This window comes from Nannospalax galili, unplaced genomic scaffold, assembly GCF_000622305.1.
Source record: "Nannospalax galili isolate Female #2095 unplaced genomic scaffold, S.galili_v1.0 scaffold339, whole genome shotgun sequence".
NCBI lineage: Eukaryota > Metazoa > Chordata > Mammalia > Rodentia > Spalacidae > Nannospalax > Nannospalax galili.
Genome location: NW_008344185.1, coordinates 2,079,867 through 2,094,340, shown reverse-complemented (window position 1 = coordinate 2,094,340; position 14,474 = coordinate 2,079,867). Strand labels below are relative to the sequence as shown.

The following is a 14,474-nucleotide window of genomic DNA, read 5'->3' as shown; positions in this document are numbered from 1 at the left end:
TTTGAGACAGGGTCTCCCTGTAGCCCCAGCTGTCCTGGAACTTACTATGTAGACCAGGCTGGCCTTGAACTCACAGATATCTGCCTGCCTCTGCCTCCCTAGTGCTGGGATTAAAGGCGTGCACCACCATGCCCAGCTACAAGTTGGGGGGGGGGGGGGAGAGATGGTTCATTGGTTAAGAGCACTGACTGCTCTTGCAGAGGACCCAGTTTGGTTCTCAGCACCTATACAGCAGTTAACAACCATCTGTAACTCCAGTTCCAGGGGATTTGACACCTTCTTCTAACCTTTGTGGGTATTGTATGATACAAGTGACACACGCAGGCAATATACACATAAAATAAAAATAATAAAATACTTTTTAAAGTAAATTAGAGCTCTTTCAGTAAATTAGGCCTCTTTTTAGCCAAGGACAGAGATAAAAGCTTCTGTGGTTGAGAGAGAAGGCCTTCACCACACACTGACTCTGCCTATAATGAGATCTTCTTGGACTTTGTAACTGCCACAATGTGAGAAATAAACTTCTGCTGTTTATAAATTAAAAAATAAATTGGCTGATTGTATGGTTCAGTGGCAGGCTGAGTACCTACTTTGGATATGTGAGTCTTTGGGTTCAATCCTCAGATCATTAAAATTAAGTGGACTATTCAACTACCTACTTGTTGCAACTTTTCAGACAAACCATAACAGCAAAAGATACTTTTAAACTTAGCACAATTCTGGAAATTACCCCTGATGGCCTTCCCTTGACCACCTTTTCCCTCCCCCCAACTTTGAGGGCTGCATAAATGCCTGACAGACTCTCCACCTCTGAGCCACACCCCTAGTCCCACATTTACTGCTAGTACTGAAGAAAAAGAGGCAAGAGCAACACATCACATTTTCTCTCTTATGTTGTTAAACAGCCTTGATTTTTGCCCAGACAAAGCCACAGACTAATAATATTGAAAAGGCATCGCAAGAAGTATGCCCAGAGATTCAGACAGATGCACAGAACTTATTTCTGAGAAGTACTGGCTCACAAAAAGAACTAAAGAACGTTTTTCATTCTATTTTTTGGTCTTTTTTGAGACAGGGCCTCCCTGTAGCCCCAGCTGGCATGAAACTCACTACGTAGACCAGGCTGGCCTTGAACTCACTAGAGGTCTGCCTGCCTCTGCCTCCCAAGTGCTGGGATTAAAGGCGTGCCCAGCTCATTCTACTTCTTAAAGCCTCTAGTATTAAAAACGTCCTACAAATTATCTGTTATATACTCAATTAAATATACATTTCAAGTGGGTTATTTAATAGTAACAATTTAGGGAAGTCAGATGCACAAAAAAGGTACCTATCTATACTTAAGTAAATGGAGGAATAGATTTTCAAGTATATACATAAAAAAGTTAAATATCAAGCACTCAGGCCCCCCTGGGTTTTAATGCTAGTGCAGTCATTCTATTTTGTTAAAAAATTTAAAGTTTAAACTTGCTTCCAACCTTAATAATTTCCCAACAAAATGGCATTTAAAGTGAAGTAACAGCAACATTTCACTTACCACTGGGTCAAGACAGCTAAATATGGCACCAAAAATTAGCATCTTGCCAATTTTGACATTCACAGGTAAAGCTGCAAGGTGCTGGCCCAGTGGAGTCAGCCTGGGCTCATTTGGCTCACAAGCGCCAATCTTTCGCAATAAATTCATTGCATTGCTGATTACTTGAAGCTGGGGAGGATCTAAGGCTCTAGAGAGGAAGTCTTCAGGAGAACCAAGATCACATTTCTACAGTATGAAAAGATCACAAAAAATAAATGCTATCTGAAGACAATACACAAAGTACTCAAACTTTGAACTCAGGTGTGAATTTAGTAGAATCCTGGACAAAGAGGGTAAATGTGTAAGGCCATCCCACTATTTTTCACAGTGTACATGTTGGGGGGCAGAAGTGGGAGCAAGAATGGAAATCGCCCAGTCCATATTTTTAGTTTCTTCATTAATGATTTTTATAGTTAATATCTAAGAATGAAGGGTATGTCACATCTTTCATCCCAGGACATCCTTGGCCTAGATTAGGGTTTCAGTCTCAGCAGGCCTCATAATCTGGGTTCGGTGGGTATTTTAAGAATTGTCCCATGCATGGCCAGATATTCAATAGCATCCTTCATCTCTACACACTACATACCAGCATTCAATCCCTGCCTAGTTATATGACAACCAAAAAGGTGTCTAGACAATGCCACAAGTCCCCTGACAGGCAATACTGCCCCCAGCAGAGAACACTGATCTAGGTTATGAGGCTGCTGTATCTATGCAGTACAAGCATCTATAAGCAAAGTCAAAGCAGTAGATTGACTCAGAGCAGATGGGAAAGACATTCGGTAAAGAAAAGTAAAATGCTTGAGCATTTAAAGTGAAGGTTAAAAAAAAAAAAACATTTAGATCTTCAATTCTTTTCCTAATAGAGGAGCAAAGAAGTCACTGAGTTCCTTTGGGAGTACCATAATATGAAGACATAGTTCCTCCAGAGGTACACGCAAGATTTCAGGGACAGAATAGTCCATAAAGCCTTCAAATCTGAAAAAAAAAAATATCAGTAATGGTATCCAATACTGACGTGTGAGTGCTTGAAATTTCTAGTGCTGTGCCTTACCTTTCTCTCGTGTATATCCGAAAGCAGAAGCCATCTCTGACCCTCCCGGCTCTGCCCTGGCGCTGCAGAGCGCTAGCTTTACTGACAAAAGTCTCCACCAAAGAACTCATCTGACTGCTTTCATGGTACCTAAAGAAATGTTTAAGGACAATTGACTTAAAGTAAAATGACAAAAAGATTTTGGAAGTACTGAACTCAAAATTAGGCTGAATGTAGGCTAAAAACCAGAAAGTCCATTACTATTGTGGATAGATTTTTGTTTTTGAGACAGGGTCTCCCTGTAGCACCAACTGGCCTGGAACTTACTATGTAGACTAGGTTGGCCTGCATTGCACAGAGACCTGCTTGCCCCTGCCTCCTTGGTATTAAAGGTGTGTGCCACCATGGCCAGCCTAACAAACACTTCTTAAATCATGTTTCCCAATTAAGTAACATAACAAACTGCTTACTAAATCTGATACTACCAAATTACAAGCTCTGATATAAAAGAAAATAATCACCCTTTCTCAAACTAATCCCACCAAGGCGTCTTTATCATTTTGGTGGAATACTTATGAATTATGCAACAAAAACTGCATTGAAATTGAGAAGTGCCACCTGCCAACATTACAGTAAAAAAAACCTTTTACAAGATACATTTAAACCCTGAGACTGTTTTCTCTAAAGATATAAACAATTTATTTTATTTTTTATGTGTATGTATGTATTGCCTACATGTATGTAAGTGCACCCATGTCATGCAATGCCCACGGAGGACAGACAGTCATTGGATCCCCTGGAACTGGAGTTACAGACAGTTGTTAGCTGCCATGTGGGTGCTGGGATTTGAGTCTAGATCTTTTACAAGAACAGTCAGTGTTCTTAACCACTGAGCCATCTCTCCAGTCCCAAAATACAAGGAATTAAGAATTAATTTTCTATTGGACAGTAATCTTTTTCAATGCTGGAGTTTCCTAATATGGGTAGTATATAGACTATAATTAACTAAAGGTAGTCTCCCTTACTTATGCAATATAAGTATTAATACATTTAGAAAGCAGTAATCTTTCTGCTAAGGATTCAGTTAGGGTTACCTGCCATGTTCCTTACTATATTAGGCATTTGCAATTAGGAAACTTTCATTTTCCCCATTAACAATATGATGGAACTGATGATTAGGAAGGCTATATTTTGTTCAAGATTACAGATCAGAGATTTAAATCCAGTTCTCCAAAATCCATGCTTTTATTACAATCCCATAAACAATGCTTTCGTTAAACTATTTTATAAGCAAAAAAATGTACATAAATTTATATTGTGAAATTCTGCTCAGTACTTTTCTAAAGGTGGTATGCTGGCATTATTTTCAGTAAAACTCATGATATAAAAATCTGAAATTTATTCTCAGACATTTTTGTTATTTGTTTTTTGAGATAGGGTCTCACTATGTACCCCTGGCTGGGCAGGAACCTGCTATGTAGAACAGACTAGTCTTGAACTCACAGAGATCTGCCTGCCTCTGAGTGTATTACCATACTAAGCCCTTATTCTCAGATAGTTTAATTCCTACAGTTTTGCTATGGCTTTTTGCAGAATTACAACATTTGGGATTCTGATTTTCCCCTATATGATTCTGTAATTTCTCCAAAAACCTCAAGAGTTCCTAATTCTTTGCAGATTAAAAAGTTTTCAATTTGAGAATTTAAACTTACTTATTTTCTTTTGTCCTTCCAGTATCAATGACAAATACAACATCAGGAATAGTGATACCCGTCTCTGCAATATTTGTTGCTAAAACAATCTGAAAATAAACAAAAAGCTAAAACACTTGGACAGCTCTCAGCACTGTATCATGTAATTTCTTTTGACGGAGCTGATGAATTTTTAAGTGAATTTCAGGGGAGCAGTTGGGGGCAAAAGAAAGCCAATTTTAATTTTAGTCACAAAAATTCAGACTGTATACTGTATTTGTTGTTGTATAATTTTAATATGCTTTGTAGTTTCATCAGCTCAGTTTAATGAGACTAATGTTAACTGATTTTTAAAGATTTATTTTAAATTATAGTATGTGTGTCTATGTATGGGGGTATATGCAGGTGTCTGAAGAGGCAAGAGATGTTGGATCCCTATGGAGATGGAGTTCTAGGAGGTTGTAAGCCATACTAGGTGGGTGCTAGGAACTGAACTTGGGTTTTCTGTAAGAGCAGTACTCACTCTTAACTGCAAAGCCATTTTTCCAGTCCATGTTACACATTTTTATTACAACAAAAACATCATCCCCTAATTCTAGTTAGTTATCCTAAAAATGACAGAAATAGATCGGGGAACAAGGTGAGAGAATTGAGGCAGTTCAGTACAACCCTGCATGATTAGTAAGAAAAAAAATAACACTGTTACCAAAAGAAGAACTGGGTGCTTGTTCTGGCTGTTACTTCTTAGCTTTGGGGGCTTGGGAAGTCACTTACCAATGGGCCTCAATTCCCTCAGCTATAAAGGAGGTATAGAAACAGTGATGGTTGAATAGTACAATCTTGCATACTTTCTATGTTGTCGAATCCTTGGAGGTAAGATATTTGGGAAACTGTCAAATCCAGTAAGTACTGATCTATTTCAACTGTGTATTTCAATACTGAATGACCACTCCCAGACTGTTAGGAGGTTGCTGGAACCTATGTGATCATTCTATTTCAGTAGTGTTAAAAGTTTTTGTTAAGAGGTGGAACTCTTTCTTACAGGAAAGCCCAAAGTTAAGCAGACGCAGGATCCCTGAAATTCTTAGAGCAGTTAGAAAATCATGAGTTTAATCCAACCCTTTAAAAAATCACAGTGAAGCTGAGTTTAGCAATGAGGACTCAGGCCTTGTGCATTCATCAGGCTCTTTTCAGAGCTCCGTGCTCCCCATAATGTGCCTACACTGTGCTCTAAAAAATTTCCTCTGAGTGCAGATATAACATCTGAGAAATTCTTTGTCAAGAAACTCTTCACTCCAAACCATGATCAGAAAGCACTGGTTATTTTCATGAACTAATGGTCGATGTAACTCTAATCAGGAATTAAAAGCTGGGGTTGGGGATGTAGCTCAATGGCACAGGACTTGTTTAGAATGAGCAAGGTTCTAGATTCCATTATTAACACATGGATGAATGAATGATTAAGGTTGTAGAACCAATAGCCTAGAGAGCAAGGATCCTCACAGGATCTAAGTAACTCTTGACAATCTATCATGACTCCTACATGATGACTTCTTGGGAAAAAGTAGTCATTTTTTTAAAAAAGCAAAATATATACTATATTTTTCAACTATTCCCCTCAAAAATTTTTTTTATTAGCATATACTATAAATATTCAAATGCTTCAATTTTTCAAAAAAGTTTTTAAAAAAGATTTATTTTTTGGTTTTTTGATTCAGGGTCTCCCTATAGCCCTAGCTGGCCTGGAACTCACTATATAGGTCAGTCTGGCCTTGATCTCAGATATCTGCCTGCCTCTGCTTCCTAAGTGCTGGGATTAAAGGCATGCACCACCAGGCCTAGCCTTATATTATTTTTTGTAAGTGTGTGTGTATTATCTGTGCCTGTGGATATAGGTACTATAGGAGGCCAAAGGAGCTGAATGCCCAGGATGGAGCTGGAGTTACTGGCAACTGTGAGTCAACCTACATGGGTGCAGGGAACTGAACTTGGGTCCTTGGCAAGAACAGTACATACTCTTAACCACTGAGTCACCTCTCCAGCCCCCAAATGCTTCAATTTTAATATTGGGTTTACTTCTGATTATGTTAAGCTGCAGAAAACTTGTAGTTAGCCATGTATATGGCACTGAGTAATTTTCTTAGAGGATAAAACTGTAGAATGCTTTCATGAAATGTTCTCAGATCACATATATCTACTGTTGTGAACTTTACCTTCCTGATTCCTGGAGGAGGAAGTGTAAACGCTGCTGCTTGATCTTGAGTTGAAAGAATAGAATGCAGAGCTATCACTTTATATCTGAAAGTTAAAATCATAGTTCTTAGCAAGAGTTTCTCTAGAAGACACTGCAAAGAATAACAAAATTTATTTGCATATAGAAAGCAACTTTTAGTATTTGATCATTAAAAAGTTTAAACAGAATTTCACAGAGTTGTCTAATAAAACCTCACTTGCCAAAGGGGGGGATAATATGAATAAATAGCAGGCTAAAATTTTCTTTTCTGAAATGCTTGGGGCCAGAAATGTTCCATATTTTAGAGCATTTTGAATTTTGGGTGTTGGGATTAGAGATGGCTAAAACCTTTTTAAGTTTGATATTAATATGGTAACTATGACAATAGCAATAAATGATATCAGAACAGATAAATAGCTATTTCAATAGGTATGGTTGATAAGTTGCAAAATTTTATTGGATTTCATAGGACTCAGTGAGTGAGGGGAAGGGAGTTACTATCTATAATTAACCACAGGATTCTGTGCTCAATCACATTTAAAATATAATAAATACAGATATGGTACCTATACATTTTTAGTAGATAAAATGCTATAATAGATATGTTAATAAAACAAACACAAAATCCATTTCACCTTTTTTTTTTCTAAAGACAGGATCTCACTGGGTAGCCCTAGATAGCCTGAATTCACTATTAAGACCAAGTCAGCCTCTGCTTCCCAAGTGCTGGGACTAAAGATGTGTACCACCATACCCAGCCTCATGGACATTTTCAACAAGTTGAAAACAACTGAAAAATTCTGATCAAAAGTTTTAATGTATCAAGCCTTTTTCTCTTTTAAAATTACAAAGAATATAATGAAGATTTGGAATGTAGTTACCGTTCAGAATAAAATCTTCTGTCATTTGATAGGAGATCATACAACTGTTGAATATGAGCAAGGCCAGGTAAAAAGATCAATACTGCTCCTTCAATATTTCTGAATTGGGGACTTTTGTCTGAAATGTTTAAGAAGATACAATATTCAAAATAAGATAAGGAACAGCATATAAAAGATTAATACCTCTAGCTGGTAGAAATGTTTTACCAACACAAACAGAAACATACCTAAATATACAAGAAGTCCCAAAATGAGATCCAGGTTGATTTTATGAGGGTTCATGTAGAGAATAGCATGCTGAGTACGGCTGCTATACTTTTGGTAAAGTGGATTTAATTCAGCACTTGCTCCAGTCTGAATTAGGATGTATTCCTAAAAGAAACCCAAACAGAAAGCAGAACAAAAACATTATGTATTTTTATCACACAAACAAGGAAAAAGTTGGTATCTGCATCCACTTAAAGGTATGTTTCCTCATTATCATGTTGCTAAAATACAGCAAGAGTATACTTAATTATGTCTGAGATAGGATCTTGCTGTGTTGCCTGGGCTAGTCTCCAGCTTATGAGCTCAGGAGATCCTTACACCTCAGCATTGTGAGCTGGGACTACAGCCAGTACCACCAGGCCTAATTTGATAGTGAAGTTTTAGAAATGGGAAAAGCACCATGAAACTTAATTTTTTTATACTTTAAATTTCTCCAGCTCCTAAGAACAGCAAAAACCTAGGTGCCTTGCTATGTTCATACAAAAATAATTATAGAAAAGCATAATTATATATGTATTATTCTGTGACAATTAGCAGGCTCAAAGAGGCTATACTAACTCTAACACAAGGTGGTTTATACCTTCTCATTCCTTCTACACTCTACCCTGGCTACCAAGTTCCCATTATCTCCTCTAAAAGAATTATAACTTTTCTGAATCTTCCTTCAGTTTTCCATTTTTATCTTTTGGGTTTTAGAGAAACATTTTAGGTTGTGCTGTCTTGGTGTATCTATTTAGCTGAAAGATAAACTAAATTCATGTTTCCAAAAAGTTTATATACATGCATGAAGTACAATCAAGTAAGTACCAGAGATGTAATGGAAACACTGGATCTGGTACCATGGGCTAAAAAGGAGTGACATAGCTTTTGTGATTATTCTGCAATCACATAATTAACACTAACCCCAGCAAAAACTGTCTGCCTTGAATAGCTTTATTACAGAGCTATGGTTGGCTGCTGCCAGGATACAAGCTATTAAGAAAAGCAATAGCAAAGGTCCAGATTTAGAGACTGCATCATCCTGATGACCTATGATGAGACACTTAAGAGAAAAATCACTTAACGTATCAATCAGTGCTACAAAGCTGTTCTGAAAACTATTTCTTATTTACACAGTCCTTGATTTTGTACCTAATGACCCCAAAGAGGGTAAGAAGACAATAAATTAAAGCCATCTCTGGGCTCAAGAGATGGCTCAGTCATTAAGAGCACTTGCTGCTCTTGCACCGGATGTGGGTTCGGTTCCCAACACCCACATAAGGGCTCACAACTGCTCCAGGGTATCTCGTGCCCTTTTTCTGGCCTCTGTGGGCATCGCCAGGCATACATGTAGCATACATACTGTAGCAGGAGGCCTCCAAAGATGGCGTGGACCCAGAGCCCTGGGTTTTAGCAAGAATTCACTTCTTGGTCCACAAATAGCCTGCCAAAAGGAGCCCATGCCTCCATACCCTGCTTGCAAGCCCAGTGACTGCTGATAGAATGTGTGGCACAGACCAATCAGAAAACGATATGCTGACTAAAGGGACTTGGGGGCAGAGAAGAGGGAAATATAAGGCCTGCCCCCTCCTGCATTAAATGAGTCTGCAGCATCTCACCTAGTGCTTGCTTCTACCTGACTCCCGGAGTCTGTGTGTTGTGACTCTGTGCCTCTTTCCGCCCCCTCAATCAGCAGGGGACCCGATTGAGGTCAGGGTCTTCACAGCTGGCCTGAGGAGAATCCGCAACAATATACAAGCAGGCAAACACTCATACACATAAAATAAAAATAAGTAAATCTTTTTTACTTATTTAAAAATATTATTTTTATTTTATGTGTATGAGTATTATTGCCTGCATGTACTTAAGTGTACCCCTGTCATGCAGTGCCCGTGGAGGTCAAAGAGGGAGTTGGATCCCCTGAAACTGTTCCTCTTTTACCAAATTATACTTAAATTCACTGTGACTTTGAAACTCATATGGCTAACTATACCCTGGCTATCATTACTCGATAGCTTTCAAAATATGTCCTTTTTTACCTGACATTTTCTTACTCCCCCAGCTTTGCTTGTAACATTAATAGTAATTTCTTCTTCCTCCTCCAGAAATTTCTGACAATATTCTGAGTCTTTCTCCAGTACAAAGCCGGTTTCTTCTATTATATCTTCAAGATGGAAAACCTGCAGAGTATGGCATATAAAAGAGTTGGCTGAGAGTCACCTCAGTAAATATCATTTTAAAGAGAACAAGGAGATTATTGCCTTTTGAGGGAAAAGATGTATTAATTGGGAGTGAAGAACTGATAACGTCTCAGGGCACATTACATTTTGGTATGTTTCTTATATTAAAATGGTTAAAAGAGTAGACTTTATCAGCTGAACTAAAAGAGTAGATGCATTAAGAGCATTAAGCTAACCAGAACACCACCTTCAATCTAAATATGATTTTCTATGAAAATAAGTTTTAGGTCCTCAGGACTGTCATTGAAATACTAGCCCACACTTTTACATCTTCTCTACCTTCAGGCAAAGCAGCACTAGCCATCTGATTCTCTAAGACCTTCCTGGACTTGCATACTAATATCTATGAATGGTTCTGGGCTCAGAATATAAGGGCCTGTGTTCTGGGGAAACTTTGGTGTCAGTGATGTTTCTGCTCACACACATAATACTATAAGGAAAACTTACCTCAACAGGGTAACTTCTTCCTGAAATTCTGAGAATAGGACAATGTGTGAAATATGTGGAAAACTTTTCACTGTCCACAGTGGCACTCATCAGAATCAAGTGTAGGTCAGAACGTTTCTGCAAAATTTCCTTCAAGATAATTAGTAGGAAATCTGACTGGACACTTCTTTCATGAACCTAATAGAAAGGCAATATAAAAATTAATCATTTAGGGTCTGAAAAGAGACTTAAATAACCTGAAACTCGAATCCACTAAAAGGTAATATTCAAATATATTCAGTACATGTGAAGTGATGGAGCTGTGTTTCAAATATTCTCAGAATTAAATTCAAGTTTATTCTCTAAAATTGAAACCAATGAAAAATCAACATATAATGAATACCATTAACCACTAGGACTCTACCCCATGAGACAGTTTGGAAATCATACCACGTGTGGCTGCCAAGATTAGGATAACTGTCAGATTTCATTTAGAAGTAAGTATGACTTCTAACTCTCCAATGCTAATATAAAACTGTATTATTACCATTACAGAAGACAGGTGCTTTATCTACTACACAGAAAAAAGGGCATGAGCAGTAGGAATCTGCCTCTATCATTATTCAGAAAAAGGTTTTTCGGCCCTTCCAACACATGCATTTATTTTTAATCCCAGCACTAAGGAGGCAGAGACAGGCTGTGAGATTAAGGCCAGTTTGGTCTATATAGCAGGTTCCAGGGGGGCTAAAGCTAAAGGAAACTGTCAAAAAAACAGAACAAAACAAGCTCCCCCAAACCCCAACACATGCATTTAAAGACTGACACTGTCAACTTGATGTAGAGCACGGATGACCATCATTGTCAGAACCTAACAAATATCTGCAAAGCGTATGTCTTTTTTCTAACCTTCTGTACTCCAACAGATTTCTATTCTACTTTACAACAGATTGAGGATAGCATACAAAGATAAAATACATCAAGATAATAGGCTAGGTTTCATAATCATCTGTTGGAAGGCAGACAGTAGTGCTTAAGTTGTTCACACTCTGGAATCAATTACTTCAGTTCTTGGCTTGACCACTTACAGTTTAACTTTGGGTACGTTATTTAAATATCTCTACGTCTATTTATTCTCCCATAAAAGTAAGGTAAAAATAATAGAAATTTCATAGAGCTGTGTGACAATCAAATCAGATAATGGTAAATCTTTAGAACAACGCCTAACAAACACTAAGTACTGAGCAAGCAGATCTCTGAGTTCAAGGTCATCCTGGTCTACATAGTGAGTTCAGGACAGCTGGGGCTACAGGGAGACCCTGTCTCAAAAAGACCAAAAAAATAAAATAAAATAAAATAAATCTAGTTAGAAGGTACTGTATAAGAAGGCTTCAAATTTTATTTGATGAGCAGCTAATCCAGACAGTCAAGAGAACTTGTCAATGATTTTGAAAAGGATAAATTTGGGGGATAGATAAGGGAGGAGCAAAACGGGGAAAAAGTGTGTAGGTCAAGGTACAGATGCACGTAGCAAGTCATGGTGACTACATAGGGCCATTGGTTCAGTTCCAAGCACTCACAATAAACACAAGTTAAAAAAAAAAAAAATCACAGTGGTAGGAAGGTTCTTAACACCGTTCAGAACTAACAAAAACAGTGACTTGGGCCTGGGATGGGGGGATGCACAAGAGATGAAGCTGAAAAGGTTCTCAGTTATAAACAAGATATAAACAAGGATAAGGAGTTGAGACTTCACTCTAATTAATTATTTCCTGGTGATTAAAGTATCATAAAGCAGAAGAACCAGAGGTCTAAGTTTTATTTGAAATTGAAATATGAAGGCAAGAGCCCCAACAAGCTAACTCTCGAGCTGGCTGGTCACCATGGCACATGTCTTTAATCCCAGGACAATGGAAGATGAGGCAGGAGGACTGTGAGCTAAAGGACAGCCTGAGCTACACAGTAAAACTCTGTCACACAAAAAAGGGTAACTCTGGCCTCTGGCTACAATGCAGAGAACATGGCAGAGGAAAGCAGAAAGCAGGAAGTCTGACTGATGAGAGGCTTTCGTGATAACAGAAGCGATGCCAGTGACCCTCAGCAGGAGTAAGATCATTGAATTTGGAGAAGAGTGAATGCACTTGAAGGCAAAATAAACATGACCAAGTGATCGAATTTACAGAATGTGGGCAAAAATCTTGAATTTTTTGACTTTTGGGTTTGACTAAGTGATTATGGAACTCATTCACTGAGACTCAGAAGTGAAGTGCAGGAAGTTACAAGGATGAGCATGGAAGATGCTAAATTTTGGAAATGCTGAATTTGAAGTTCTTGAGATGGAAAGCATCTAGAAAGCAGTTGGATATTATGTCTGAAAGTCAGGAGAGAGATACCTTGATGGGTCGGTCACACTGCAAAACTTCATCAGAAAGAAAGAAATCTATCCAAGTAAGGACTTAAAATGTATACCAGTAAGGACACCTTGTACTGGTGGTCAACAAGAAGTTAATTCCTGTACCAACTACAAACTCCAACAAATCATACAGTTTCTAATGATGAGGCCAGAAGAAGTATTCTCCTGAGCATAAAAACATCAAAACATCCTCTAGAGCTGGAGAAATGGCTGAGCAGTCAAGAACACTGGCTACTCTTGCAGAGAACCCGGGTTTGGCTCCCAGTACCCACATGGTGGCTAACAACCATCTATAACTTCAGTGTCAAGAAAGATGATGATCTCTTCTGGCCTCTGCAGACACCAGGCATACATATGGTGCCCATACAATCATAGAGGCAAACACTCATACACATAAAAATACATTTTTAAAAAAAGTCTTGTATAATATTATGAACTGCCCTCAAATTTCTTGCATTGTTATGTGTTAATGAATTTCACTGGGCTTCTTTCTTTTAAATTTTTTTTATTTTCAATTATGTGTGGGGGGGAGATATGTGCACATGAGTACAGTTTGAAGTTCACAGAAGCCAGAGAGGCCCTGGAGTCAGAGTTACAGGCAATTGTGGGCCACCCAACATGGGTACTAAGAAGCAAACTCAGATCCTCTCCAAGGAAAACGCATACTACAGTATGCTCTTAACTATTGAGCCATACTACAGTATGTACTCTTTTACTGTGTTGCTAAGAGGTTGATGGTGTCCATCTCTAGATGGCCAATATCATATCATCAAAGAACAGTTTGTGGAAGTTGGTCTAAACCAATAAAAGTTCACCCTGATTTAGCTTTTCAATTAATCGATCAGTCTTTCTTCCTATTTTTTTTTCATGTGTATGAGTGTTTTATCTATATGTATGTAAGTGTACCATGTGCATTCAATATCTTTGGAGGCCAGAAGAGGGCCCTGGATCATCTGGAACTGGATTTGGGAAGGTATTAGCCACTATGTGGGTGTTGGGAACTGAACCTGGGTCTTCTGCAAGAGCAGTCAATGCTCTTAAGTGCTGAACCGTTTCTCCAGCCCCACTCTGATCTACCTTTAAAGGAATTTTCTGCTAAGTTCCAAGAGAACTTACTTACTAGTTGGTATAAATAAAATTTCTCAAGAGATACATTAGCACTATGGCACATGTTAACCTTTAATGAGACTTAAAAAAATTTAGGGCTGGGCCTACAAAGCAACATTTATGACAATCCCCCCTCCTCTGCACCCTACAGATAATTCTTCCATGGTGTAAATAAGTCATATGCCTGCTAACACAGTCATCCATCTTAGTGATAAAGTACAATTTCTTACCCAAGCAAGGAAAAAGGTCCTCTCCCCAAAATTAATTCATTTATCCTATTTGTTACCAAAATATTGATTAAATTTTGAAATGTCTATACCTAAAACTCTAACAAGAAAACAACTAAACACAAGACTTTAAAATTATATAGTACTAGCCGGGTGTGGTGGTGCACGCTTTTAATCCCAGCACTCAGGAGGCAGAGGCAGGTGGATCTTTACGAGTTCGAGGACAGCCTGGTCTACATAGCGAGTTCCAGGACAGCTGAGGCTGCAGGGAGCCCCTGTCTCAAAAATACCAAAAAAATAAATAAAATTATATAGTACTGTAAAGTGATTTAAAAACGTGTTTTTGTACAATAATATGAAGGAATTACAAACTAAACATATATACAAAATGCATACCCATATAAATG

At 38.2% G+C, this 14,474-nt stretch overlaps 1 protein-coding gene across 2 annotated transcripts in view; it reads right to left on the bottom strand.

Annotated features, from left to right (window-relative positions):
• Dhx29 (DExH-box helicase 29) overlaps positions 1–14,474 on the bottom strand; it is a 54,044-nt gene that overhangs the window by 9,873 nt on the left and 29,697 nt on the right. For both annotated transcript variants that reach the window (XM_008840385.2, XM_029567064.1), the window contains 9 exons: positions 10,345–10,521; positions 9,697–9,837; positions 7,639–7,783; positions 7,412–7,529; positions 6,511–6,595; positions 4,319–4,407; positions 2,628–2,756; positions 2,476–2,551; positions 1,535–1,759 (listed from right to left, as the gene is read on the bottom strand). In XM_008840385.2, coding sequence (XP_008838607.1) covers positions 1,535–1,759; positions 2,476–2,551; positions 2,628–2,756; positions 4,319–4,407; positions 6,511–6,595; positions 7,412–7,529; positions 7,639–7,783; positions 9,697–9,837; positions 10,345–10,521 — 1,185 coding nt within the window. The remainder of the gene's footprint in view (positions 1–1,534; positions 1,760–2,475; positions 2,552–2,627; positions 2,757–4,318; positions 4,408–6,510; positions 6,596–7,411; positions 7,530–7,638; positions 7,784–9,696; positions 9,838–10,344; positions 10,522–14,474) is intronic.